The sequence below is a fragment of the Setaria italica genome, chromosome III, assembly GCF_000263155.2.
Source record: "Setaria italica strain Yugu1 chromosome III, Setaria_italica_v2.0, whole genome shotgun sequence".
Lineage (NCBI taxonomy): Eukaryota > Viridiplantae > Streptophyta > Magnoliopsida > Poales > Poaceae > Setaria > Setaria italica.
This window is the reverse complement of record NC_028452.1, coordinates 15,243,658-15,271,251: the sequence shown is the minus strand read 5'-3', so window position 1 is coordinate 15,271,251 and position 27,594 is coordinate 15,243,658. Positions and strand designations below refer to the sequence as shown.

General features: G+C 52.3%; 3 protein-coding genes across 4 annotated transcripts; 1 reads left to right on the top strand and 2 right to left on the bottom strand.

The window, feature by feature from the left end:
* Positions 1-3,528: 3,528 nt before the first annotated feature.
* Positions 3,529-4,989, top strand: LOC101785901 (protein SCARECROW). Its single transcript, XM_004963632.1, has one exon. It carries the CDS (start codon positions 3,529-3,531, stop codon positions 4,987-4,989), a length of 1,461 nt encoding a protein of 486 aa, XP_004963689.1.
* A 568-nt stretch (positions 4,990-5,557) lies between these two features.
* LOC101762269 (probable galacturonosyltransferase 7) lies at positions 5,558-10,946 on the bottom strand. 2 transcript variants are annotated; one of them, XM_004961657.3, is made up of 10 exons: positions 10,479-10,939; positions 10,270-10,298; positions 10,125-10,172; positions 9,882-9,941; positions 8,995-9,058; positions 8,870-8,919; positions 8,346-8,638; positions 7,211-7,565; positions 6,582-7,127; positions 5,558-6,311 (listed from the first exon to the last, which is right to left on the bottom strand). In XM_004961657.3, the coding sequence occupies exons 1-10, from the start codon at positions 10,633-10,635 to the stop codon at positions 6,030-6,032; spliced, it is 1,884 nt and encodes a 627-aa protein (XP_004961714.1). In that variant the 5' UTR covers positions 10,636-10,939; the 3' UTR covers positions 5,558-6,029. The 2 variants fall into 2 exon arrangements, with proteins under 2 accessions (XP_004961714.1, XP_022681342.1); XM_022825607.1 differs by lacking the exon at positions 5,558-6,311 and having other exon boundaries at positions 6,949-7,135; positions 10,479-10,946.
* Positions 10,947-24,195: 13,249 nt separating this feature from the next.
* On the bottom strand, positions 24,196-24,759 carry LOC106804236. Its single transcript, XM_014804926.1, has one exon. The coding sequence runs from the start codon at positions 24,757-24,759 to the stop codon at positions 24,196-24,198; it is 564 nt and encodes a 187-aa protein (XP_014660412.1).
* Between the last annotated feature and the right edge of the window lie 2,835 nt (positions 24,760-27,594).

Below are 27,594 nucleotides of genomic sequence, written 5' to 3'. Positions count from 1 at the left end.
GCGCGGTGCGAGGAACTACATGCGCGAGCAGCAAGCTCCACACTGGCGTGAACGCTTTCCGTCGCGATCAGAGCTCCAATTGCCACGCAGTTGCAGAGATCGATCCTGCTCCTCGTGCTACAACCTACATCCCTTAGTACTACTTGACATATAGCAATCTAATATACTCCCTCCGTTCCATCATTTCAACTTTTCTGTTTTATATTTAACTAAAATTATAGATCACAAAAATTTATGACATCGAATAGATATACTATGAAAATATATTTAATGAAGAAACTAATGGTACTCATCCATCCCAAAATAAGTCATTCCAAGAATCTTGGAGAGTCAAAGTATCTTAAGTTTGACCAAATTTATATGATAATATAATAACATTTATGATGTCATCTAAGTATCATTAGATTCTTCATCAATTATTTCATAGTATACCTATTTGATGTCATAAATCTTTATAATTTTCTCTATAATTTTGGTCAAACTTGAGATGCTTTGACTCTCCAAGATTCTTGGAATGATTTATAATTTGGGATAGAGGGAGTACTTATTTGATATCGTGAATATTACCGTTCCAAATTACAAGTCATTCCAACTTTCTTGGAGAGTTAAAGCATCTCAAGTTTGACCAAATTTATACAATAAAATATTAACATTCATGATACCAAATAAGTATCATTAGTTTCTCCATTAAATATAATTTCATAGTATATCTATTCGGTGCCATAAATCTATGTGATTCTCTCGATAATTTTGGTCAAACATGATTGACTCTCCAAGAAAGTTGGAATAACTTATAATTTGAAACGGAAGGAGTATTTTATTATATAAATTTGATCAAATTTAAGATGCTTTGAGAAAGTTAAAATGACTTATAATTTGGAACGGAGGGATTACGAGCGATCATGCATCGGACAAACCGACCGCGCATCGTTTGAGTCCATGCATATTCCCACACCTCGATCGATGGCAAGTTAAATTGACGAGGAAGAACAACGCTAGAGAAGCCATTTATGTACGGCACGGTGCGGCTGGGGTGGAAGGGCACGCCGCTGTACGCGGTCTCCACGTGGACGTGGTGCCCTTCGCCCCACGCACAGCGTTAACCGGATCAGGCCAATCGCTTTGTTTAGTACCAGCGTGTGATACGGTGTTAAAGCACCAATTTGGTTCTACTCACCGGCTGTTTCCTAGGCTTGTCTCTGCAATATCCTACTGATATCTCCTGCATATATAGCATCAATTTGGTGGACAGGCACGGCCAGTTTGGCGACAACAGGACCCAGCTCGATCTCGTGTGGAGGCGGTCAAGCTAGCTAGCTAGCTTGGATTTGTTGCTACTCGATCACCGTCTGCTAGATTGATTGCTAAGAAGTGAGCTTAGCTCAACTAGTTAGGATGAGGGTGTGATAGTGCACTATAATCATCCAGGTTTGAGTCATCTCTAGCTCAAATTTAGATGTCTATTTCTTCTTCTTAATGAAAAAGGCTCAAATTTAGGTACCTATTTCTTCTTCTTAATGAAAAATTGCTTAGCTGCTCCTAAGTTGATCTAACTTTTATTTGCTCAAAAAAAAAATAGATTGATTGCCAGGGTTGTCCACATCATGTAAGTACTGATGATATCTCCTCAGCGTATGGCCATGTATGTGCAGACAAAGGCAAGCGGTCGCCATCTCAGCTAGGTAGATCGGTTTTGTCATGGGTGACTGTGCATCGAATGATCGAGCCCGTGCCGTGTCAATCTGATCCACCACCTCGAGTAATTTTATGGGATGCCTTGTCACTGCAGGTCCTTCTCTTCTCTTACCGGGTCAAAATAAAGTATATCAAACATGTAGCTTGTTTTTCTTCTTAGAAGTTAACAAAGCAAACAAATTAAAGAAAAAGGTGAGTTGTTTGACATTTGGAGGCACGGATGAGCAAGACGTAACCACGGTTTCACGTCAATCGCGGCCGAGTAAACCGGCCATCTTGAAGCTATATATACCTAGGAATACCAGGGAATATACGCCGTTCATTTGCTACATGTGCACATCGTCGATCCTTTTTTTTTTTGGTTGAGGCACACCGCGCTTTAATTCGTTATGAAGTAATTAGCTCATCTCTGGGTTGTCCTAAATGTCATGTATTTAAAAACAAAGCAAGTAATTAGGTCATCTTTGGGGAAAAGCTTCTCCTTAGCAAAATGTATATAATAAATTTAAGAATCTCCCCCCGGCCGGAACACTTTTGTTTTTTCTACTATCCGAAGAAACCATGCATTTGGAGAAAAAAAAAGATTGTAGTATGCATGCATCGTATACGACGAATAATGTGGACAGTGTATGTTAGTTTAAGACAAGGGCATTTACAACTAAAACTAATTAGGCCAGCTAGTACAGCTACATGGGTTCTGACGTGGTTATTTAGTTTTCATCCTTCTCAGGTACAGCAAATACATTTATTTAATTTGTTCTTCAAGACGCTTACGCGGAAACTCGGTACGGATCAATATCTAGTCCAGGTGTTTCTAGAAGAGCCCGGAATCATAACAGCTATGGAACGACATCACACCATAAGATAATATAGTAGGAGCTAACAACTTACTTTGGTATGATCATGTCACTTGTATTCCTGGTTTGTCATTAACCACGAGGACTGGCACTTAAAATGCATGCAAAACTATGTGCAGTACTAGGGTTTTTTTGTTGTTGTTGTTGCAAGACCTTGGAAGACGACATTATCACACTCTAGAAGCAGCACCCAAATCATTTTGATTTATTTTTAATGGCTGTCTCCTTGTGGGAACCAAGGGGTTCTACTGGCTCGGTTTCGATTTTTTCTGTGTGCTCAACATTGAGATGTACATCACAAGCGTGAAATGTAGTTTCATCTCTCTAGGAATTAACAAAGAAAGAGGAAACCTACCATTATCCATTAAAAAATTGCATATCACAACAATACATGATTGTGATGACTTAGTTTCCTAGTTTCAAGTGTCATTTTCAGTATTTCTAATACACTGTGGCAACTATACAGCGTTCTTTACATATGCATGCAGATCTTTAATTAAAAGGAATTAAGAAAAGAAAATGAATTTCTCTTTGAATTTAATTTTCTGGACATTCCAGACTCCACATACCCAGGGGAGCTAGCTGTTTAAATCTGCAGTGAGATTAGGAGCTAACAAATAACCGAAACTTATAACTACTAACCCCCAGATAAACACTGATTAACCAAGCAGATGAACTCATGAAAGTGCCGGCCAAGCCTACAGACCAATCTGAATGCAGCTCCAAGAATCACCAGGCCGATGTTTCGCAGATTCCTGCCGTGTAAACTTGTTCTGAAACTGCCACTAGCTTCCAGGTTTGACAGTTTGACCTAGTAATGCACCAGGACATTCTATGGTCCATACTCCAATACTCCATACATATAGTCATGGGCTCATGGCACTCTTTGCTCCCCCTTCTCTCTCCAACTATGCAAAAGCAAAACCCTAGCTGATTGAGCATCAATCACCTTATGAGTACGGGGAGAGGTTCAGACATGCAGGATTCTCTGAGCTTGATGCAGTTCCATGATCCGTACCTCTACGGCGGCGGCGCTGGTGGCGCCAACCTGCCACTGTCGTCACACTCTTTCTTGCCTCATCACCATGATTTTGTTCACGCCGATGACCGTTGCCCTGGCAAGGACGTGCCGGAGTTCGTCGACCAGGCCGCGGCCGAGGTAAGCTGCGAGCAGGAGTTGGCAGTGAGCAAGGAGGTCTCTGAGGGAGGAGGCGATGGCGCGGTGGAGGAGCAGAACAACGGCGCGGCGACGACGGCCGCCAGGGGCGAGGAGGAGGCTCACGGCGTGCGGATGATCGCGCTGCTCATGGAGTGCGCGGTGGCCGTGTCGGTGGGCAACCTCGCGGACGCCAACGGGATGCTCCTGGAGCTGGCGCAGATGGCGTCCCCGTACGCGCCGTCGTGCGGGGAGCGGCTCGTGGCCTACTTCACCAAGGCCATGGCGGCGCGGCTGATGAGCTCGTGGGTCGGCATCTGCGCGCCGCTGGCGCCGCCGTTCGCCGCCGTCCACGCCGCGTTCAGGGCCTTCTACAACGTCTCACCGCTCGCGAGGTTCGCCTACCTGGCGTGCAACCAGGGCATCCTGGAGGCGTTCCACGGCAAGTGCCTCGTCCACATTGTCGACCTCGACGTCGTGCCGGGCGGCGCGCTGCAGTGGCTCTCGCTTCTGCCCGCGCTGGCAGCGCGCCCGGGTGGCCCGCCGGTGCTCCGCGTGACCGGGTTCGGCATGTCGGCGTCGGCGCTCCACGACACCGGCAACCAGCTCGCCGGGCTTGCGAGCAAGCTGGGCGTGCCGTTCGAGTTCTACGCCGTCGCGAGGCGGCCCGGGGACGACGCCGACGCGGCGGCGGCGGCCGTGCCCAGCAGGAGGCCGGGGGAGGCCCTGGCCGTGCACTGGCTGCGGCACGCCTTGTACGACGCGGCCGGGGACGACGGCGCCACGATGCGGCTGGTGCGGTGGCTGGAGCCGAAGGTGCTGACGCTGGTGGAGCAGGAGCGAGGAGCGCCCGGGGACGGCGGCGGCGGCGCGGGGAACGAACGCGGCCACTTCCTGGACCGGTTCGTCTCCGCGCTGCACCACTACTCGGCGCTGTTCGACTCCCTGGGCGCGTCGCGGCCGGCCGACGAGGACGCGAGCAGGCACCTGGTGGAGCACGGCGTGCTCGGCAGGGAGATCGGGAACGTGCTGGCGGTGGGCGGGCCGTCGCGGAGCGGGCGGGACAAATTCGGGTGCTGGCAGACGGAGCTCGCCCGGCACGGGTTCCTGCGCGCCGGCGGAGGCGGGCGCGCGCAGCTGGTGGCCGGGGCGTGCCCGGCGGGGTTGGGCTACACGGTGGCGGACGACCAGGACGGCACGGTGCGGCTGGGGTGGAAGGGCACGCCGCTGTACGCGGTCTCCACGTGGACGTGGTGCCCTTCGCCCCACGCACAGCGTTAACCGGATCAGGCCAATCGCTTTGTTTAGTACCAGTACAGCGTGTGATACGGTGTTAAAGCACCAATGCCGTGCTAGAGCGGTCTCTTACAAGTGGGCCCACATTGGCATAGTCCGTGTCTCCTGGGCTGATTTGTCAGTGACCACTTCTGGTTAATGGCTTGCTTTTATATGGGTTGTCTGTTGGCTAATTTGGTTCTCTCAATCAAACTGCATTTATAATTAGAGGAATGGAAAAATGATCGCACTTAAAATTTTTACAGGTCGTGTAATTGGCGCAGACGAGGAACTGGTGGGCCTGTTCGGCTCTAAGCTGACTGAAAAGCTGAAACAGCTGATTTGTTGTAAAAGAAAAATACTGTTCGGCTGATTTGTTGTAAAAGAAAAATACTGTTCGGTGGCTGATAAGCTGAAGCGAACAAGCCTGTCTGCACCTAGTTCAGTTTCTTTAGCCTGCGTTGAAGACTTGCACAGTTCGGTACAAACCAGCTGAGGTGACAAATAAACTAACCATAGTTATAACAGATTCCACGTGCAAATAAGATAACCAGATAAGCCTAGGGAAAACGGCTGAAGAGTTCATATGTCAATTGCATCAATGCACATGCACCAATTGTCATAAACAAAAACTAACGCGGCAATATATTACAATAGGGCAGGCACAAGCCATATTCTGGAAAATTATGATTAATAATCCAAGAACCTAATCTACTGAATCTACATTCTACCACCCAAAATGCCTCACCTAACTACAACACATCCTCAACCAAATTGTGATGTTGCTATGCAATTCAACAACTTTGTCCAATCTAACTGTACATCAATCAGCGAATGATAGGCAACCTATCTGCAAATAATCGCTGCAAGTTTGCACCGCATCTCAGCAACATCTTGAGCAATCAGGATTTCTGCAGTGGAGCTACCCTAAGATAAATAATGGAATCTTTCCTTGCATACCAACGCATGCTCTTGACATTTTTGCAGAAAATGTCGTCCCTTGCAAACCAGAGCTTATGAATCTCAAATCACAAAAGTTTGCCACATCATGGGTTCACATTACAACCCATCATAAATACATCATCTCTTGGCAGGTACCGCTTCCAGTATTTTCTGTACCGACGTATTCCAAGCTCTAGCCAGGGTTTCATGTTACCGTTGTAGTGCAATATGGCAGCTTTCTTTATAGCACCATGAGTGAGTCCATAGTCATGGCCAAGCCCGAATTGGACCCACTGGCCTTCAATAGGATGGATCAGATCTTGAAAAGCAAGCAGGCCTGCAGGTAGTGCTGCAGATCTCCAGGTAGCTTCTGTGTCATGTCGCAGCTAGTAAAGGCAAAACAAGCAGAGCTCTATCAGGTCAGACGTCAGAGTTTACAAAATCATAGTTTAACAAGCTAAGAAATGTGTGTTAAGGAAGCGAGATGGGTAATAACTTCTAATTCTAACAACCATTCTATGCTACTGCCAACTTGCAAATAAGAAACCAAGGAAACAGGTTACCAATATAATCACAGCATTACTTGAAAAAACATAGATTTGAAACGTACAGGAAAAGAGCGGCAATTAAATTTTAAATGCCACTATAAAACTAACCTTCTGTAGTATTCGGCGATGAATTCCAGTGACATCATGTTCCCTCCATTCATCGAGATCAATAATGCTCACTCCAGACATCCAGATGCATGAACCAGAATCATAGGGTAAGTCAGGCAAGTATGCTCTGAGCTGACGGAATTTAACTCGACAAAACTGGACAGCACCAATCACTTTTCCTTTTAAGTCAAGGTTCCACAGGAGCGACAAATCTTTCTGGACTATAGTGTCATCTTCCAAGACAATGACCCTTTTAAGATTGCTAAATAATTCAGGAAGCAAGAAAAGGGAGTGCCCGAACATTGAGATATATTCAGTCCTCGTAAGTGTGTTTAACGTTAGAGCATTGCCATTGGAGGTGATTCGGAACTCCTCAGATGGTGATAATTCTTCAACTGTCCCATTACCCGAATTCTTGACTTGGAAATCTTCAAAATTAAGGACTCTTATGGTAGCTCCCTTGTAAGAATTTCTGATGAACCAGTTCTTAAATGCATAAAAGTTTTGTGCATCAGTCATCAGATGGAAAACCATATTTGCTGATTCCTGAAATACTATGAAAAGAACTGATAAGCGAACTGAAGCAAAAGTTCAAAATAATAACTCCAGCACCATATAGAATGCCATACCTCAGAATTTGTCACGCTTGAGTTGATAGTCATGGATGACGCAAGAAGGTTGGTGGAGAAAATGATATAGTGCTGGAATGCTGGATTTTCAAACTTTTTTGCATCTGAATGCTCCATGTCAGCTGAGGCATTGAAGTAGTCAACAGTCAATCTCATTGAAAGGCAGTGGAGGCTCTTGGGTAATGTCTGAACTCCAAGCCTGTAAAGATAGGTGCTCTGTCTTGCATGAAAAAGAGCTTCATCTTCAGTCATATCAAGCAACTGTGTCAGCTTTTTCTCAACATTGGTGCATTCTAAGGCACATGATTTTGCTGCAGCGATTGTCTGATCCATCTTGGCCATATTGACTCCATGACTTTAAAAATAGCAACAAAGATTTTATTATAATGACCTATTCAGTAAATGCAATAAGACTTCCACTTTGAAAGTCAGGTTGGGAAGGATCATAACAAGCAAGACCATTGGAAACACATACTTTTACTTTAAGCCATCAGCTGATTAGCCCACTCATTAGTCATTACATTCCAACCCACGACTTAATGCCAATTTGTAGTGACAGACTAGCATTCCCAAGATTGTACATCTATCTTATTCAACTAGACTACATACTGCTACTGAGGTCCACAAAGAGCAAAACATAGAAAACATCATAAAAATAATGTCAACTCAAAACACAACCTCAGGTGGGCAAATAGACTATTCCAATATCAATATGACCTCCTTTTTTTCTAGTTAACACTAAGTCACTAATGGACCAACCAGGTATATGTATACTCCCTCCGTTCCACAAAGTTTGATAAACAAAATTCAATTCAATATTGACTTTAATATCAATCTGCAGCAGTAAGTCACAAAAGAGTTCCAGATCAGGCAATCACAATCATCAAATGATATCCTGCCAATAAGAGACAGCTTCTACTGTCTGCGTATCAGCATACCACACTACTATAGTGCAGCAGATGTCCATAAAATTTAACTACATGAAAACTAGGAAGCCACAGGTGTGAAGGCATGAATTCGAACACTTATATGTGGACAAACATCTGATCTTTGAAGTTAGTTGTATTGTTTCGATTATGAAGGTAGTTATAATGAAAAGTGAAAAACTGAAGTAATGTTGTAATATCAAACTTACAATTCAGGAAGATCAGCATCAGATATGGCTTCACTAAGCATATGCCCATGTTCTTGGATGTTTTGTTTCATTTCAAGTGAAAGCTTTTCCATTCCATCAAGTTTCACAATGCTTGGATAGTAAGCTCTCGCAACAAAGAGCTGATCTTTAAGTCTCTTCACTATAAAATCTTTCATGACTTCCTTATGTTCTACAGACCAAAGACAATAGCTTCCAAACTGAAGCTGGCAGGATTTTCCATTCTCATCACCAGGTAAACCTTGCTCAAAACTGCCCAGATCAGTGTCGGTAACCTGCAAAAGTTGGGTTAGAAAGATCAGATGACATGATTTTATCATTCACAATAGGTAATATATGGAACCCTAACATTTAAATTACACATAAACAGCTGTTAAGAAATGTTATCATAAGAAACCGTATCTCCATTCTCTACTGGTTAGCTTTTTGTGAAAATCAAACTATACTTAAAAATGATGGTAGCATGGTATCAGAAATCAAAACCTTTTAAGTACTGTGACTCTTACATAGGGCAATGAAGAATTTTCCAACACCGTGGCTTGTCGGATGGGAGGAGCTACATATTAAATAAGAATTAGACAAATGCAGTCATAAGTTATGAAAGTGGCTGACAACATAGACCCTAATTTACCTGGACGGATTGAGATATTGCCAATAACCGTGTCGGATTGACTACCATTTGTTTCGGTCCGCTCCTGTTAGATGAACAGTAAACTTAGCAAGATAATAAAAAACAAGTGTTGGTATATAAACAAGATGAATGAGACCACACGGTGAACACTGTATTCAGGAAAAAGAAAAGAACTTCACTCTAAGACTCTAAGTATATACTTTATAAACTTAACTCCATTATGTTTCCTGAATCGGTGCTTCTACTATTTATAAACTGAACTGCATTATGCAACATGACTATACATCCATCAATTGGCTAACAATTGACTATCTGCATTGCTAGAGTATATGGGCAGAAGCTTTTCAAATAGTACTATAGCACTGCCTGTAACATGACTAGCTCTATACCGCTATAACTGGCTATAATAGATCATCGCAAAACAATAGTTTACCACCCAAGATGAAGGTTTTAATATCTCCTACAATCACCACGCCTAGTTGGTCACAAAGAAAAGGAACTCAATATTCACAGTATTGCACAATATCCAGGGATTCACTAAAAGCATGCATTTGAAAAATAAGAGACAAAACTCCAGACATAATAGTACTAACAGTCTAGAATCCTATGTGCTCTGGAATACCCAAAAGAAAGAAAAAAAAATGATACTTTAGTTGCAGACAGCAGTAGAATTGCAAGAGTAAATAGCGATGGGTAAACATCACTGCAGCATCGACACTAAAAATTCATGCGCTGAAAACACTTCCATTTCAACACTGCCATGAGACCAGAGCTGAAGCAACACAGATACATTTTGAACAGCATGATAGCAACTCACAACAAGCACAATGCTCTGAAAAAGCCATTCACTAATAAACCCACAAACAAATGCTAGTGCAACTACAAACCTTCGAAGGAGGCGGCACCAGCTCCTTCACGGTATTGTTGACCTGCAAACTGTCATTTCCCTGGAGAAAGCAGCCATCAGTGTAACCTAATATTTATATTCTTCCAACAAAGATCCATCATTGACCGAATCTAACAAAAATACGGACGCAGATAACAACACCCCACACGTGATTGGGACGTTTGTCGAAGCAGAACAAAAGATAACCCAGAAATGACAATGATTAGGAGTTGCGGACCCCTACCTTCGACGGAATCGGCTCCCAACTACCGCCCTCGCTGCCATCATAAACCTATACAGCAGCAATGCAGGACAACGCTTAACAATTATCGGATTAGACTGAAGCAGACGACGAAAACACGAGCTAATCAGATTCAATTGACACTCACCGACACCACGCTCTCGTCGACCAGGTACACTGCAGAGACCAAAGAAATCAACAGAATTCGAGTCAAAATAAATGTTTCAAACGAGGGTGCCCCGAGATCGTTGGCGCTCGAGCCGGCGAACCGGACGGGATGCCCGGATCTGGGAAGCGAGTGGCACCACGAGGGAGTAAGGAAAAGGTAGGGTTTTGGGGGCAGGGTGAGGCACGTACTCGAGGGGAAGCGCGCGTGGAGGCCGAGGAGCACGGCGAGGGGCACGACGACGGAGAAGAAGGCCAGCGCCACCGCGGCGCCAGCCGCCGCCACGCACCGCCACCGCTTCTTCCCCGCCGGGGCCGCCGGGGCGGCCGCCGGTCCCGGGCCCTTCATCCCGCTACGCTCCGCGCCGGAGCAGCGGTGTCGAATGTGGCAGGCGGGCGGCGGGAGGTTCCTTGAGGTCGGGCTAGAAGAGCTTGGGGGGCCGCGTCCGCGGTGGCTTCTAGAAGGCAGCCGCGGTGGCGTCCTGGATGAGGCGGCGGCGGCGGCGAGGCCGTCCGTACATTTGCTCCTGCGCGTTCCCCTGTCCCTGGCCTCGGTACCCGTGCGGCGAATCGGCCCCGCCGCTGGCTATTGGAAAAAAAAGTTCGCCTTGTTTATTCTCTGTTTTTTTTTCACTTCTTTCCTCTTTGGTGTCCTGTGATGCGATCGTGGTGACTAGGCGACACGCATTCTGAGCCTGAGCTGAATGAACATGATGCAGCTACGGGCCGCGGTTGTACACGCCCAGCACGCGGCCACGCCATTCCGTTCACTTGGTCCCACAAACCAAAGACGCGTCCGGGCATTTGGATTTCATTTTTGTATAGCAAAGCAAAGCAAAGGTCGCGAGCGCTACTATGCATTGTAACGTGTTAGTGTACGCTCAAATGCGTTCGTTATCATATTCACACGACTACACGAGGCTATAACTGTTTGGCCACCTTCACCTAACCATTGATGATGTTACTAATGGAACTAATGGATGTTATTGTTGTGTTAAATTTTCAGAATTCCCGTTAACAAATTTAGAACATACAACAGCTAACCATAAGAATTTGCAGCTGTTGATTTTTTTAGCGGAAGATGTGTTTCCAACTAAAAATGAAAAGTTCAAAAGAGAAATTGAATAATTATAATATTCTATTTTAATATAATAAGCAGCTTTTCTGACCGATTCATTTCAAAAAAGGAATCACAAACTTAACAACCAGCCTAATGTTTACTTTATTTTGATGAGTGCTGATTTTAAGTCTAGTAGTGATCAACCATGCGCCCTTAGTGACTACGTTAATCTATATATAATATAGAGAAGCACCCCACTAAGATGCATTGATTGCTAATTCTCTCAGATGTGGTGCAGCCACATCACCTTAATTGTTTGCACCGTCCGATCTAAAAAGTTTCGCATCCTGATTGTCTACAATCCACTAAGGGTTCTTAATTATTTGCTTGCTTTTCATTAATGCCTCATAAATAGTTTTTTCTAATAGAAAAACAACAAATAGTACAAATACTATCACTACTTTGTTTTAGTGATAAAGTAACTGCAATATTACTAATTTAGTTTCGATTAGGATAGGATACAAACCCTCCTTTTCTTGACTCTTTGATCAGTTCTCCTAATAAGATACGCAATAGATATGTCCAAGCAATGAATGAGCTCAAAGATGGTACAAGGTCAAAAGTTTATCTATATATATTATATAGAAGCAAATCACTAAGAAGTATTTATTGTTATTTCTCTCTTCTCTCAAACAGCCACATCATCTTGATTATTGTAACCATTCGATCAACTTCGTGCACATTTTCTATCCATTAGATACATGTCTTATTGGTTTCTTTCTTCTCCATCCATTAATTAACCAAAGAGTAACTCAAAAGTCTATGATTTTTATCAAAGAGGTCACTCACGGCTTCACTCATAGCTTTCAATGTAATCTCTACAAGTGCACCATTTATATGAGCAATTAGACAACCATATTATTTCATAGTTTATCCAAAAGCTCTATCAAATCCCGTAGCAACGCGCGGGGAATCACATAGTTAAAAAAACGTTTTGGTTAATAGGGCTATCTGGATTAGGAATACGGTTCACCTAACTCAAATCTTAAATATAGTGATTGGCAAAGGAGGATTAACATAAAAATTTGGATGGGATAATAGATGGAGGAGCCTTTAGAGACAGAGAAGGAAGCATAGGCCCTATTTGGGGAGCGGGAGCTTTTCCAAAATGTGCACTTTTTTTGAAAGAACGAGAGGGGAATTAATCCCCTACTGAATATGTATTAATAAATAAAAAGAAATAGTTGAGTTACAAAAGCAAGAAAGAGCGAAGAAGGAATCAGAAAGACTTCGCAGGAAGCCAGGTGCTTCTAACCAAAGATGAGAGGCTAAGAGCTATTATAAGGATTGTATCCAAATTGTCATATTGGGAACCATTGTTGGTCTTGCTCTGTGCAAGAGGGTAGAAAACTCGGAGATGAATTTCCTCTTGCATTGTTGGACTGTTGGGTCAATTCCTTTGAATATCCAATCGTTTCTTACTGTCCAGATTGACCAGGCCATGAGAATCATGATTTCCATATAGAAGGGCACTGCCAATCGGTCTTTTATCTGCTTGAAAATGGACTGAGGTGATCTCGTTGTGATCACAGAGACACCAATCGATTGCCAGCATGCTTTTGCAAAGTTGCATCTGAGAAAGAGGTGGCTTACTGTTTCTCTTTTTTGCAGAATGCAGAGATCACAAGTATATGATTCTAGGGTCATATGTTTCCTCTGTAGGAGGTCTCTTGTGCTGAGTTTGTCCTTAAGGAGCAGCAAAAAGAAAACCTTGTGTTTCATCTGGCATCTAGATTTCCATAGCCAGGAGAAAATTGGGTGAACATGTCTTTGGCCAATAATTGTTTTATATGTCCTGAAGGTGTTGAACACCGAGGTGCCCCAGATATAAGTCCATCTGTCATTTCCTTGTGCCATAGGCATTTGTTCTATAAAGTGCTCTAAGGAGATTAATTGCTCGTAGGCCTGTGTTGAGAGGGGAATGTTGAAGTTATGTAGTAGGTTTATCCCCTCAGTAGCCTCCTTATAAGAGATGTTAGCATTTTTTACGAAGGAGAATAGTTGTGGATTGGTTTGTGCCAGGATTGTTCCATTCCAAAGATCATTCTAGAAAAGAACTGTGGAACCATCTGCTATAGTTGGAGATGCAATACCTTTGTAGGTGTCTAGAAGTTTGACAACGTCTCTCCACCAGAATGAGCCCTTTCGCTGCTGTGCAGGTAGCTTTCCTTGGCTGTAGTAATTCCCACAAATAAGGTTCACCCAGGGAATGCCAGCTTTAGTATAAAATTTGTGGAGATATTTAAGGAGCATTGCACATTATGTGTAGACAGGTTAATAACACCAAGGCCACCTTGTTTCTTGGGAACTGTAACCATAGTCCATGCTGCTTTGTGTGGTTTCTTTGATTGTAGGTCTGCCCCTCTCCACAAGCAATGTTTCCTACATTTATCTAGCTGTTGTATTACTCCCTTGTGAAGTTTTAGGGTCCCTGCATAAAAAACTGCTGCAGATGAGAATACCGAGTTGACCATTTCAAGTTTCCCCCCTTGGCTGAGGAAAGTAGAAGTGCAAATAAGTTGTTTCTCAATCTTCTGAATAAGGGGTAGAAAATCTACAATACTTGGCTTTGTGGTCCCTAGAGGCAATCCCAAGTAGGTGAAAGGCAGGCTTCCTGTCTGACATTCAAAGAGTGATGCAAGATGTTGTAGCTTAGCAATGGAGACATTCATAGGCACCATGACAGATTTACTATAATTGACTTTTAGCCCCGTTGATGATGCAAAGATGTTAAGGAGGCTCTTGAGATGGGAAAGTTGATCTGGGCATGCTTGCATGATCATTAGTGCGTCGTCTGCATATTGGATTATGGGGTAATCTGTACCTGCATTTTCTGCCAATGGGAGCTTCAGGAATCCTTCATCTTTGGCCTTGTTGATAATAGATTGCAGAAGATCAGCAGCCAGTACAAAAAGAAGGGGAGATAAAGGATCTCCTTGCCTTACACCTCTTCTGCAATGGAATGTCTTTCCTGACACTCCATTTAGTAGGATAGAAGATGTCCCTGATCTTAGTATTTCTGTTATCCATTTGATCCATTTTTCCCTAAAGCTTTTGTATTTCATGATCTATATAATTGCCTGGTGTTCAATTTTGTCAAACGCTTTTTCAAAATCCAGCTTTAGGATGACAAGCTCTTTCCTAGAGGCTTTACTAATATGTAAATATTCAAAAGCCCATGCCAGGCAACCATGAATGAATCTTGACTTAATGAAGCCATACTGATTAGTGTGGATTAGTCTCATGATTACTTGCTGTAACCTCTATGCAAGCAGCTTTGTCAGAAGCTTGATTGTGGAATTTAGGAGGGATATTGGCCTGTAATCTGATACTGCTATGGGGCTGTCATTTTTGGGGATCAACGTAATAAAGGAGCCATTTATGCTCTGAAGATAGATATTTCCCTCATAGAAGTCCTCATAGAGTTTGTAGAAGTCTTGCAAAATCAAATTCCAACATTTTATGATTGTCGTTGTCAAGATTGGCGGATCAAGACTTAGACTAGTAAATTTCTTTTATGCGCGTAAAGCCTCAGGTGGTGGCGTGGGAGACACGGGTTAGACTGGTTCGGGCAAGGGAAGCCCTACGTCCAGTATCGAGGATGCTCGTATTGCCCACGTGGGGTTCTATAGTAGGGGTTACAGACCGACGAGAGAGGGACTGGTCCCAAGTCTCTTTCGTGCTTGTGCTCTCAGGGAGAGTCGTTGTGTGCTGTGGCTTGTGGGAGAAGAAGCCGATCCCTTCCCCGGCCCTAGGTTCCTCCTTTTATATCACAAGGGGGATGGCCGGAGTTACAGCTGGGATCGGGCGAAGAAGACCGTAAAGTGTAAAAGTAGTATGGTAAAAAATACGGCAGGAAGGAGGAGCGAGTTCCTAGACGCCCGACGCCTCTGCCGGCTCCTGGCGAACGCCGGCGTGCATGCCGGAGGGGGAGGCGGCCGTGTGCCAACTGTCGTCGCTCCCTACAGATAGCTCCTTCGGCATTTGTAGGCGTCGGGTCATGATGAAGGCATTTCCCGACCCTGAGGCCGCAGTCGGACGAGGCGGAAGCCTTGTCGAGGGAGGTCGGGCGTTCCCGACCCTGAGGTCGCGGTCGGGCGAGGCGGAGTTTTGATCATGCTTAGGTGGGCCCGGGCCTTCGCGTCTGCTTCTTTAAGCGGTATTTTAGGGGATCGTTAATATTTCCCCCCAACAGTAGCCCCCGAGCCTGTGGTGGAGCAGAAGTGCTCCTCCGGAGGCTTCTTTCGCCGTTTCGCCGTGGGCTCTGTTTTATGGCGCGCTTGTTTTATCTCAGCTTGGCCGGGGAACCTGCGAATTGTGACCACACGCGTGGTCGTCGGTTGCGATGCTGGCCCCCGAGCTCCCGCTCGTTGCAGGAAACCGATCGGGAGGCTAGGTCGACTTTTGATCGTTGTCCCTCAAGCGTCCGTTCGCTAGGACGGAGGGGTTGAGCCGGGCCACGTTATCCTCGTTGGACGAACCGTGGTGCTCGTTTGAGCTGCAAGCTGGTAGGTTCGAGTGGAGTCCCGGTTCTCGTTCGGGGGGGTCCGGCTCGGGCCAAGCTGGTGGCGCACTCCAATTTCCCGCCGGCCAGTTCATATAGTTCCCGGATCCGTTTGACCAGATCTGGGGGCTCGTTGCCTTTCCCCGTGGAAAAACCATGAACTTTATACCGGACGGGACTCGAACGTGAGGTCGGGACGCCCTTGGCTTTTGCTCGCCTGGGTGTTGGCCACTAGCGGACCCGTCCCTTCTCACCCCTTGCTCGGGGGATGTCCTGAGGCAGCTGTCGAACCCGCGTTGGGCTAGCTTTCGAACCTCTGGACCGTAATGGGCCGTAGGGGCGTTTTCAGCCCCGTATCCCTTTCTTACCTCCCTGTGGGCCTTGGGCCGGAACGGAGCGGTCGTTGCGTCTGGGCCGAACGTGGGGGGCGTCGTGGGCGCGCCATCCGGGAAGTGGAGTTATGGGGAGCGCCGTCCCGCGAATCGAGGAGGATAGGATGTTTTTGCGGCCGATCGTGCGCGCGGTTTTCAAAAAGGAAACGGGCGAGGCAGGGGCGTACCTGGCGCTGCATTTTATAGCGGCGGGGGGTGTCGATTTGGCTTCTCCGGTACCTTTCCTATAAAAACGGGAGCCCGCCGCGCCGGTTCCGCCCGCCTTTTGCATTCGAGCCTTCTCGCCTTCCAGCCTTACGCTCAGTTCATTCGCGCCTGCTTTGTTTCCTCCGCTTCCAAGCCGTGCCCTTCCTTCCCGTCTCCGTCGATCTCCTCCCTCCTCCGGCGATGGGTTCCTGGGGGGTCTCCCATTTCACCTCCTCGCGCGCCGAGGGCCTGGTGCGGAAGGGCCTCCTCTGCGAGAGGACGGCGGCGGGCGAGTGGGAACTGCCGGGGCCGGAGCAAGTTCCGACGCCTCCCTCCGGCTATGTCGTCTCCTTCGCTCACTTCCATGAGCGGGGGTTCGCTTCTCCCCCGAGTCGCTTCTTCCGCGGGCTCCTTCACCACTATGGGCTCGAGCTCCAGCACCTCAACCCCAACGGGATCCAGCACATTGCGGCGTTCGTCGCACTGTGCGAGGGATTCCTGGGCATCGAGCCCCACTTCTTGCTGTGGAAATACTTTTTCACAGTGAGCTTGTACCAGAAGTCGGGGAAAGCTGGGAGCCAGCAGCGGTCGCCTCCGGTGCCGATCGGGTGCGTCGGGATCCACCTTCGTCATACTCGCTCCAAGGAGTATATGACGATGAAGACCTCGGCGTCCCACAAGGGGTGGCACAACCAGTGGTTCTACGTGAAGAACTACCCGGACTCCCCCCTGCCGGCTTTCACCGGCCGTACCATCGACGCGGCGCCGGATGTATGGGCGTACGGGCCGGTGGAGAAGGAGAAGAAGCGGTTCTCCGACCTGCTGCAGGCCATCGAGCGGCTGAAGAGGAACGGGCTCACCGGCGCCGGGGTCATCGGAGCGTACCATGCCCGACGGGTGGCGCCGCTGATGCTCCGGATCCGACCGCTTGCCGCCATGACCCCCGACGCGCCTACCGAGGGCACCGCCTTGGCGACGGGCGCGCTTGCCACCTCCGAGATCCGGCAACGGATTCGGGAGGCGCTGGAGGACAAGGACGTCGAGTACCCGATTCCCGGGCACCCGCCGATGCGCCCGGAGGCGAGCTTCATGGACCTGGTAAGGAGTTGGGGCATCGTCTTCCTTTCTTTGTATCCTGCTATTTGTCGCTTTGACGTGGAGCTGTTTTGCGTTTGCAGGGCCCACTAACCCAGGTCGCGGACTCGCTTCCGCCGGTGCCGGAAGATGCTGAGCGGCGAACTCGCAATCGTCTCCTTGCCGAGGCGCAGAAGCGCCGTAAGGACAAGGAGACGGCGAAGAAGCGGAAGAAGGCCGCCAAGGAGTTCCAGCGGCGGCGGAGGGGGTCGGTTGTGTCCGACGACGACGACGACGACGACGATGATGAAGAGGATGAAGATGAGGAAGATGAGGAAGATGAGGAAGATGATGAAGAGGAGGAGGCGCCCCCGCGGACGGCCGCGGAAGGCGAAGCGGGGAAGGCATCCGCCCAGGCTCCGGTTCTACCAGGCCCCGGGGCTGCGCCTCAGGGGCCAGCATAGCGCGCCCCCCAGGAGTTGGCGCGGGACGCCCCCCAGGGGTCGGCGCAGGGCGTCACCCAGGAGCGGGTGCGGGACGCCCCCAGGGGTCGGTAAGGGGTGCCTCCCAGGAGCGGGCGCGGGACGCTCCCCAGGGGTCAGCAAGGGGTGCCCCCCTGGGGTCTTTGGAGCCTACTCCCACCGCAGCTTCGGAGCCAGCGCGGGGCGCTCCCCAGGAGTCCGCTCAGGGCGCTCCTCGGAGGTCCGTGGAGCCTGCCTCCACCGCCGTGTCTGCTACCGGAGAGCAGCGAAGCGGCGACAAGCGGCCGCTGCCGGATGCCCCGGGGTCGGCGTTGGGCTCCGCGTCGAAGCGCGCGCGCCGCCCTTGCGCTTCAAGGACGTAAGTTGGCCTTCCCTGCACCTCGTTCCTCTCCTCTTCTTTCGTCCGTTTCTGCTGACGTCCGTTCATCGATGTGCAGCACTGCTCCCCGTGGCCTCACCCTGCAGCTGGCGCCTAAGAAGGCGCTGCGGTTGTCGACCTCCTCCGGGGGGTGGACCGCGGCCCCGCCCGCGGTAAGCGGCGGGGTTCCTGGTGAGGCCACGGACCCCTCCACGGAGGTGGCCCCTGTGGTGGCGGCTAGCGGAGCGACGGCGGCGTCAGCCGCGGGAGGGGGAGCGGACCCCACTCCGCCTTCGGTCCCCCCGGTCGCCCCTTCAATGCAGGGCGCGATCCTCCCGGGTCCTCAGGCCGGGGAGGTGATCGACCTCGACGCCGACGAGGCAGAGGGGACGGCGGCGACGGGAGGTAGGGCGGATGCCCCCGCAGCCGTGGCGGGATCCGAGGTGGAGGGAATGCCTGCTCCCGGAGGCGCGGCGACGGCGGAGGCAGTGGTGACGGAAGCAGGGACCTCCGCCCCGATCACCCCCGTGGGAGTGGCTCCGGTGGCAGAGGCGGAGGAGCCCACTGGGATACCGCTGGCGGCCTCGGCGGCGATGGGCGTGCAGGTGCCGGGGCCGTTGGTAGACCCGACGACTTCTAGTGCCATGGTGCCGACCTTGACGGCAGCGTCAGGGTCGGCGCCTGCCTCGGCCTCGGCTCCCTCCATTCCCAGGGCGTGGAGAGGGTCCGTCCTTCGCTGGTCATCCCGTGATGACCCGCCGAGGCATCTCTTCGCGCTAGACGCCGCCGCCGAGTGGCACAAGTGGCAGGCGGTGCAGGGCGGCATCGCCCACGTCCAGGCGGCTCTGTCTTCAGCGTTGGGGGTTCTGGGCAACACCGTCCTCCCTGGCAGCTAGGTATGTTGCTCCTACTGTTGGTGATCAGTACCTCCCTTTTGCTTTTTGCCTAAAGGCGTGTTGCTTTGCAGGCTCTCCAAGAGGGCAGTCGGGGGAAATCTGATTTTCTCCGGCGGCAGCAGGGTCTCTGGGAGCGCTTCAACACCGAGAGGGAGCGTACCAGGGACCTGTCCCTTCAAATCAACGCCGCCCAGGGGGTCATTCGTGACCTGCAAAGGCGTGAGAGGGCAGCGTTGGAGGAGGCGCGGCGAGCGGAGGCTAGGCTCCAAGCCGTCACTGAGAAAGCCCGCCTCGACCTTGAGGAGTTCCAGGCTGTCGCTGAGAGGGCCCGCCGTGACGCCGAGGAGCTTCAAGCTGCTGCTGAGAGGGCCCGCCGTGACGTCGGGGAGCTTGCACAGCTGAGGGGGGAGCGTGAAGCCCTTAGCGTGGAGACTGGTCACCTTCGCTCGCAGGTGCAGGGACTTCAGTCTGCCGTGTCTCGAGGAGCCGATCGGGAGCGCGAGCTGAAGGCCCGGGCCGATGGTGAGGTTTTTTCCGTTCCCGCGTTCCCGTGTTGCTTGTATTCTGTTTTTTGACTTGGTGGGCTCTTCTGGATGGTTCCCGCAGCCGAAATCGCCAGGTTGCAGGGTTTGCTCGACGCAGAGCGCAGTGAGCACGGCGTCCTGCGAGATGCGGTCCGCGTCGTCTGCGACGACTTCGGCTTAGTCCTGGAGGAGGGGTCAAGCTCCCTGCCGGCTCGTGTCCTCGGGGTACGCCGTAGGCGTCGCAAGATCGCCGTGGACGCGCTTCACCTCGGCGTGCGGCGAGCCTTCGGGGTCTTCGGCTCCCATTATTCTGGCATTAATTTTGCCGGGATGAGTGAAGGGTACGCCGCTGGTTACACCGAAGCTGAGCTGGACGGGATCGACGCAGCGGTGACCGCGCCGGCGGAGGCCCTCGCGAAGCTCCTGGAAGATGAAGCCGTCCCTCCTGCCGACCCCTCGTCAAATTAGCTGTACCGGGCTTGTGCCCCAAAAAGTTGTAATTATGTCAGTCTTGAACTCGTTTTGCGTTGTCCATACGGGCCTGTTCTATGACTTTGTTGTGCGAAAGATTCCGATCCCCTTTGCCGTTCCTTTGGGCTCGAAAGCTTAGAATGCGCTGCCGGGTCCGTCAGTAAGCTTTGATGAGCGAAGGTGCCGTAGCCGCTGGGGCGTAGGTTTTTTCGCAGTGTGATCAAACTTGCCTGAGCACCGTCCATGCATTCTTCTCTTTTTGGTGCCCAAAAGTCTAGAAAGGGAGTGTTCGGTTTGAAAAAGAAAAAACGTTTCTTTTAGATGGCGCCAAGCGGCTGGGGTCGGGACCCCTGATTGCCCCCGAGGGGTATGCGGTCCTGGAGCAAGGCCAGGGTCGGATACCCCTGAGCTTAAAGGACTAAACCGAAGCGGCTCGGGGTTTCTTTTTTCGCAGAAGAACAAAACTGGTAGCCCCCGAGGGGTATGCGGCCCTGGAACGAGGCCAGGGTCGGATGCCCCTGAGCTTAAAGGAAAAAACGGAATTGAAGGCAAGCTTATGCAGAACTTGGAAATAAGAGCTATGGGTAAAAGCGCCTTAGCTGTTCTATGTTCCAGGCGTTGCTGAAGACCTGCCCGTCGGGAGTTGCCAGCTTGTAGGTGCCTGGCCGTTGTACTTGCACGATGATGAACGGTCCTTCCCATGGAGGAGTCAACTTGTGCCGACCCCTGTTGTCCTGGACGGGGCGGAGCACTAAATCTCCGACGTTGAAGGCTCGGCCTTGTACCTTTCGGCCGTGGTAACGCCGTAGGGCCTGTTGGTATTTAGCTGAGTGTAGTAGGGCTACGTCTCGTGCCTCATCGAGTTGATCTTGTGCGTCCTCGAGTGACGCCTGGTTTCCTTGTTCGTCGTATGCCCTGACCCTTGGCGACCCGTACTCTAGATTGGTGGGCAAGATAGCCTCTGACCCGTAGATCATGAAGAATGGGGTGAACCCCGTCGCCCGGCTGGGGGTCGTTCTCAGGCTCCAAAGGACCGCGGGAAGCTCCGCCACCCACCGTCCGCCGAACTTTTTAAGGCGGTCGAAGATCCGTGGCTTGAGACCCTGGAGTATCATGCCATTGGCTCGCTCAACTTGCCCGTTCGTGCGGGGGTGCGCCACGGCCGCCCAATCCACTCGGATGAGGTGGTCGTCGCAGAACTGGAGGAATCTCTTCCCGGTGAACTGCGTGCCGTTGTCGGTGATGATGGAATTTGGGATCCCGAAGCGGTGGATGATGTCGGTGAAGAACTGTACCGCCTGCTCGGACCTGATTTGCGCCACTGGTCTTGGTTCGATCCATTTGGAGAACTTGTCGACAGCGACGAGCAGGTGGGTGAAGCCCCCGGGCGCCTTTTTGAAGGGTCCGACTAGATCCAGCCCCCAGACCGCAAACGGCCACGTGATGGGGATGGTTTGCAACGCCTGTGCGGGCAGGTGAGTCTGGCGGGCAAAGAACTGGCATCCTTCACAGGTGCGGACTACCTGGGTAGCATCCGCGACCGCGGTCGGCCAGTAAAAACCTTGTCGGAAGGCGTTGCCCACGAGGGTCCTTGGCGCGGCGTGGTGACCACAAGCTCCGGCGTGGATATCCTGGATCAGCGCCTTTCCCTGTTCGATCGGGATGCAGCGCTGGAGGATTCCAGTGTGGCTTTTCTTGTAGAGCTCCCGGTCGATGATGGTGAAGGATTTGGCGCGGCGCGCGATCCTACGGGCCTCTGTTTTGTCTGCCGGGAGCGTGTCGCGGACGAGGTAGTCGAGGTATGGGGCTCTCCAGTCGATCGGGGGGTCGGCCCCCACCGCGGGGTCTGCCGTGATTTCCATGACCACGGGGTCGGACGGATCGGCTCCCGGGGTTGAGTCGGGCGAAGGAGCGTCGATTCCCTCAGGACTGGGGCTCGGGTCCGGGACAGGTGGCGCGTTGCCGACCTCCCCTTGCTCGGGTCCCGACCCTAGGGCTGGGGGTGCTTCGCCGACCCCTGCCGGCTCTGGATAACGGATTGAAGGCTTCAACTGGTCGCTAACGAAAACGCCGTCGGGGACGGGCATTCGGCCGGACGCCGCCTTCGCCAGCTCGTCGGCGGCTTCGTTGAAGCCCCTTGCGACGTGGTTGAGCTCTAACCCGTCGAACTTGTCCTCGAGCTTACGGACTTCGTTGCAGTAGGCTGTCATTTTGGGGTCGTGGCAGCTCCACTCCTTCATGACTTGCTCGACGACCAACTGGGAATCACCCCGGACGTCCAGCCGACGGATACCCAGCTCGATGGCAATGCGGAGCCCGTTGAGTAGGGCTTCGTACTCGGCGACATTATTGGATGCAGGGAAATGGAGGCGGATCATGTACCTGATGCGCACGCTCAACGGAGAGACGAAGACGAGGCCTGCTCCGGCGCGGGCCCTCATCAGTGACCCGTCGAAGTACATCGTCCAGTACTCCTGCTTCTCCGGCGCCGCTGGGGTTTGAACCTCCGTCCATTCTGCCACAAAGTCGGCAAGTGCCTGGGACTTGATGGCGGTGCGGGGGACGTAGGTGATACCCTGGTCCATTAGCTCAAGCGCCCACTTCGCGATTCTCCCCGTAGCATTTGGGTTCCGGATAACTTCACCTAACGGGAATGATGAAACGATGGTTACCGGGTGGGAGGTAAAGTAGTGACGCAGCTTCCTCTTCGTGATGAGGATGGCGTAGACGAGCTTCTGGATCTGTGGATATCGTGTCTTGGATTCGGACAAGACTTCGCTGATGAAGTACATCGGGCGTTGCACCTTGAGAGCGTGTCCCTCTTCTTCCCGTTCCACCACCAGGGCCGCGCTAACCACCTGGGTGGTCGCCGCGATGTAGAGCAGGAGGGACTCGCCGTCGGTGGGCGGGACTAGGATCGGGGCCTTTGTCAGGAGGTCCTTGAGTCGGTCAAGTGCCTCCTGGGCCTCGCTGGTCCATTCGAAGCGATCAGACTTCTTCAGGAGCCGATAGAGGGGAAGCCCTCGCTCGCCGAGGCGCGAGATGAAGCGGCTTAGAGCTGCTAAGCATCCCATGACGCGCTGCACCCCCTTTATGTTCCGGATTGGCCCTATGTCGCTGATGGCCGCTATCTTCTCCGGGTTTGCCTCGATGCCGCGCACGGAGACGATGAAGCCTAATAGCATGCCCCTTGGGACTCCGAACAGACATTTCTCGGGATTGAGCTTAATGCGCTTATCCCTCAGCCTTTCGAAGGCTAGCTCTAGGTCGGGAACGAGCTGGTCACCCCTCCTGGATTTAACCTTGATGTCATCAACGTAGGCCTCAACGGTCCGCCCGATTAGGTCTCCGAAGCACTTCAGCATGCATCGCTGGAAGGTAGCCCCCGCGTTTTTGAGGCCGAACGGCATCTTAACGTAGCAGTAGGGACCAAAGGGGGTGATGAAGGAGGTAGCAAGCTGGTCGGCCTCTTTCATCGCGATCTGATGGTAGCCGGAGTATGCGTCGAGGAAGCTGAGGGTCTCGCACCCGGCGGTTGAGTCGACTATTTGATCTATGCGTGGCAAAGGAAACGGGTCCTTTGGACACGCTTTGTTGAGACCGGTATAATCAACACACATCCTCCATTTCCCATTCTTTTTTGGTACAAGGACAGGATTGGCCAGCCACTCAGGGTGGCGCACTTCCTTGATGAACCTGGTCGCCAGAAGTTTCTGGAGCTCTTCGCCAATGGCCTTGCGCCTTTCCTCGTCGAAACGGCGCAATCCTTGCTTCACTGGCTTGGAGCCGGCCCTGATGTTCAAGGAATGCTCGGCGACTTCTCTCGGGATGCCAGGCATGTCCGAGGGCTTCCACGCGAAGACGTCGTTGTTCGCGCGGAGGAAGTCGACGAGCGCGCCTTCCTATTTGGGGGATAGGGCCGCGCTGATCCGCACAACCCCTCCGTCGGAACAGCCGGGATCGAGAGGGACTTCCTTGATACCCTCAGTGGGCTCAAAGGAGATGTTCGGCTGCTTGGAGTCGGGTCGATCCTCGGTGGCCTCCGCAAGCTGGACCGCCAAGCCGCTCGAGACAGTGATGGCCGCGGCGTATTCGCAGCACTCTACGTCGCACTCGTATGCCTTCTGGAAGGTCGTGCCGACGGTGATGACCCCGTTGGGCCCCGGCAGCTTGAGCTTGAGGTAGGTGTAGTTGGGGATAGCCATGAACTTCGCGTAGCACGGCCGTCCCAAGATGGCATGGTAGGTTCCGCGGAACCCCACCACCTCGAAGGTGAGGACCTCCTTCCTGTAGTTGGAAGGGGTCCCGAACGTAACGGGCAGGTCGATTTGCCCGAGGGGCGTCGCCTGCTTCCCTGGCACGACGCCATGGAAAGGTGCCTTGCTGGGACGGAGGCGGGAACGGTCGATCCCCATAGCGTCGAGAGTCTCAGCGTAGAGGAGGTTGAGGCCGCTGCCCCCATCCATAAGTACCTTGGTGAGGCGCGTCGTGCCGACGATGGGGTCGACGACGAGAGGGTAACGTCCCGGATGCCAGACGCATCCAGGGTGGTCGGACCTATCGAAGGTGATGGCCGGCCCCGACCAGTCAAGGAAGGCCGGAGTCGCCGGCTCGGCCGCGTAGACCTCCCGTCGCTCCAGCTTTTGCTGGCGCTTGGTGTCGTATGCCGCGGAGCCGCCGAAGATCATGAAGCAGCCGTCCACCTTGGGGAAGCCGTCTTCTTTCTCTTCGTCGCCCTTCTTTTCCTCATCGGGCTTCCGCTTCCGATCGCCTTTCACCGAATTGCCCACGAAGTATCTCTTAATGAGGTTGCAGTCTTTGTAGGCGTGCTTCACGGGGAACTCGTGGTTCGGGCACGGTCCCTCAAGTAACTTGTCGAAGAAGCCGGGAGTGCCCTCGGGGGGCGGCTGTCCCCGCTTGCACTCGACCGCGGCCACGAGGGGGGCCTCGCGCCGTTGCTTGCCCTTCTTCTTCTGCTGGTGGTTGGAGGTGCCTTCGTCGGCATCCTCCTCCCGTTTCGCCTTGCCTTTGGAACGGTCGAAGATCGCTCCGACGGCCTCTTCGCTAGAGGCGTAGCTAGTGGCGATATTGAGGAGCTCCTCCGTGGTTCGCGGGCCTCGATGCCCCAGCTCATGGACGAGGGGCCGGCAGGAGGTCCCTGCTAGGAAGGCTCCTATGACGTCGGCGTCCACGACGTTGGAGAGCTCGGTGCGCTTTCTGGAGAAGCGCCGGATGTAATCCCGGAGGGATTCGTCCGCCCCCTGGCGACAGCTCCGGAGATCCCAGGAGTTACCGGGACGCGTGTACGTGCCCTGGAAGTTTCCTATGAAAACTTCCTTCAGGTCGTTCCAGCTGCGAACGCGTCCCGAAGGGATATGTTCTAGCCAAGCTCGCGTGGAGTCGGCCAGGAAGAGGGGTAGGTTGCGGATGATAAACAGGTCATCATCCGCCCCGCCGGCTTGACATGCGAGCCGGTAATCGCTGAGCCACACTCCAGGATTCGTCTCCCCTGAGTATTTGGCTATACTCGTGGGTTGCCTGAAGTGCGGCGGAAAAGGCGCGTTCAGGATGCGCGTAGAGAAGGCCCGGGGCCCAGCCGGACCGGGGCTTGGGTTGCGGTCTTCCCCGCTGTCGTAGCGTCCGCCGCAGTGGACGTGGTAGCCTCGATCTACCCCGTCCTCCCTGTCCACGCGGGAGCGTCTCCGCGCGTTCAGGGTGTCGCGGGCGTCGCGGACGGGGCCGACGCGTTGGTGGATGGATCGAGCCTCGCCTCCCGCGGGTGGTGGAGTCCGTCGGGCTGACGCGGCCTGATTCGCCCCCGGAGGGGGCTGATGGACGGATGCCCCCCGCCTTTCCGGGGGCGCGTCGGGCGTCGCCCGGCTGGCGTTCTGCCCACGTCGCCGGGACGTCTAACTTTCCGCCTGCTTTACGGCAGCGCATTCGAGCAGATTGCGCATCTCTTGGCGTGCCCGTCGCTCCTCGGGCGTCGCTGGTTCGGGGAGCTGTCGGAGCAACACCGCCGCGGCGGCGACGTTTTGGCTAGCGCGGGCGAAGAGCTGCGGACGCTCTTCGTCCGCGCAGATGCGTTGCTGGACGTCGCGCGCCCGTTGCCGCGCTCCCCCCTCGTGGTGGGGGTGCTCGACTTCTTGGCGGGCGCCCGAGCGCGCCTCTGGTTGCCGAGAGCACTCCAGGGCCCTTGGTAAGGCTCTGGTTGTAGCTGTGGCGCGCGAGGGGGGAGCCCTTTGTCTCCCCTCGGCACCGTTGCCGTTGGATCCCTCGGAATGCGCGTCGACCATAAGGCATTCGCGCGAGGGGTGGGGACTCCCACTGCTGGAGCCAGCGTCAGAGATCGTCTTCGTCGCGCCTACAAGCTTGTTGCTCGCGGGTGACGCGGTCATGGACCGCGCTAGGAGGCGTCCGTAAGCCCCCGTGGCGTTGCGTAGCCCAAAGGGCTGTCCCCCTGGTGAGGTCCTTCTGGTAAGCGAGCGACCGCTCGCCGCCGTCCCGGCGGCAGGGCCGGGGGCAGCTGGGCGAGTGGGTAGGACGAGGACAGGGATCAGCTCGATCCCTTCCCCGGTGGCGAGGAAGTCCAGGCTCCCGAATCGGATCAGGGAGCCCGGAGCAAAGCTACAATCGTAATTGGCCATCTGAGGCTGGGAATGTACGCGCAAAGGTCCCCTACCTGGCGCGCCAACTGTCGTTGTCAAGATTGGCGGATCAAGACTTAGACTAGTAAATTTCTTTTATGCGCGTAAAGCCTCAGGTGGTGGCGTGGGAGACACGGGTTAGACTGGTTCGGGCAAGGGAAGCCCTACGTCCAGTATCGAGGATGCTCGTATTGCCCACGTGGGGTTCTGTAGTAGGGGTTACAGACCGATGAGAGAGGGACTGGTCCCAAGTCTCTTTCGTGCTTGTGCTCTCAGGGAGAGTCGTTGTGTGTTGTGGCTTGTGGGAGAAGAAGCCGATCCCTTTCCCGGCCCTAGGTTCCTCCTTTTATATCGCAAGGGGGGTGGCCGGAGTTACAGCTGGGATCGGGCGAAGAAGACCGTAAAGTGTAAACGTAGTATGGTAAAAAATACGGCAGGAAGGAGGAGCGAGTTCCTAGACGCCCGACGCCTCTGCCGGCTCCTGGCGAACGCCGGCGTGCATGCCGGAGGGGGAGGCGGCTGTGTGCCAACTGTCGTCGCTCCCTACAGATAGCTCCTTCGGCATTTGTAGGCGTCGGGTTATGATGAAGGCGTTTCGTCGTTATCCTGGTGTCTGTTGGGGACGACGGTGGATGCCACCGTTCGGACGACGGC

Coding starts and splice junctions, on each gene's coding strand:
- LOC106804236 (XM_014804926.1), bottom strand. CDS start 24,759: ATGGATGGGGGCAGCGGCCTCAACCTCCTCTACGCTGAGACTCTCGAC.
- LOC101785901 (XM_004963632.1), top strand. CDS start 3,529: ATGCAGGATTCTCTGAGCTTGATGCAGTTCCATGATCCGTACCTCTAC.
- LOC101762269 (XM_004961657.3), bottom strand. CDS start 10,635: ATGAAGGGCCCGGGACCGGCGGCCGCCCCGGCGGCCCCGGCGGGGAAG. Junction 10,173..10,269: donor TCGACGAGAGCGTGGTGTCG/GTGAGTGTCAAT, acceptor GCTGCTGTATAG/GTTTATGATGGCAGCGAGGG. Junction 6,312..6,581: donor ATCGCCGAATACTACAGAAG/GTTAGTTTTATA, acceptor TGCCTTTACTAG/CTGCGACATGACACAGAAGC.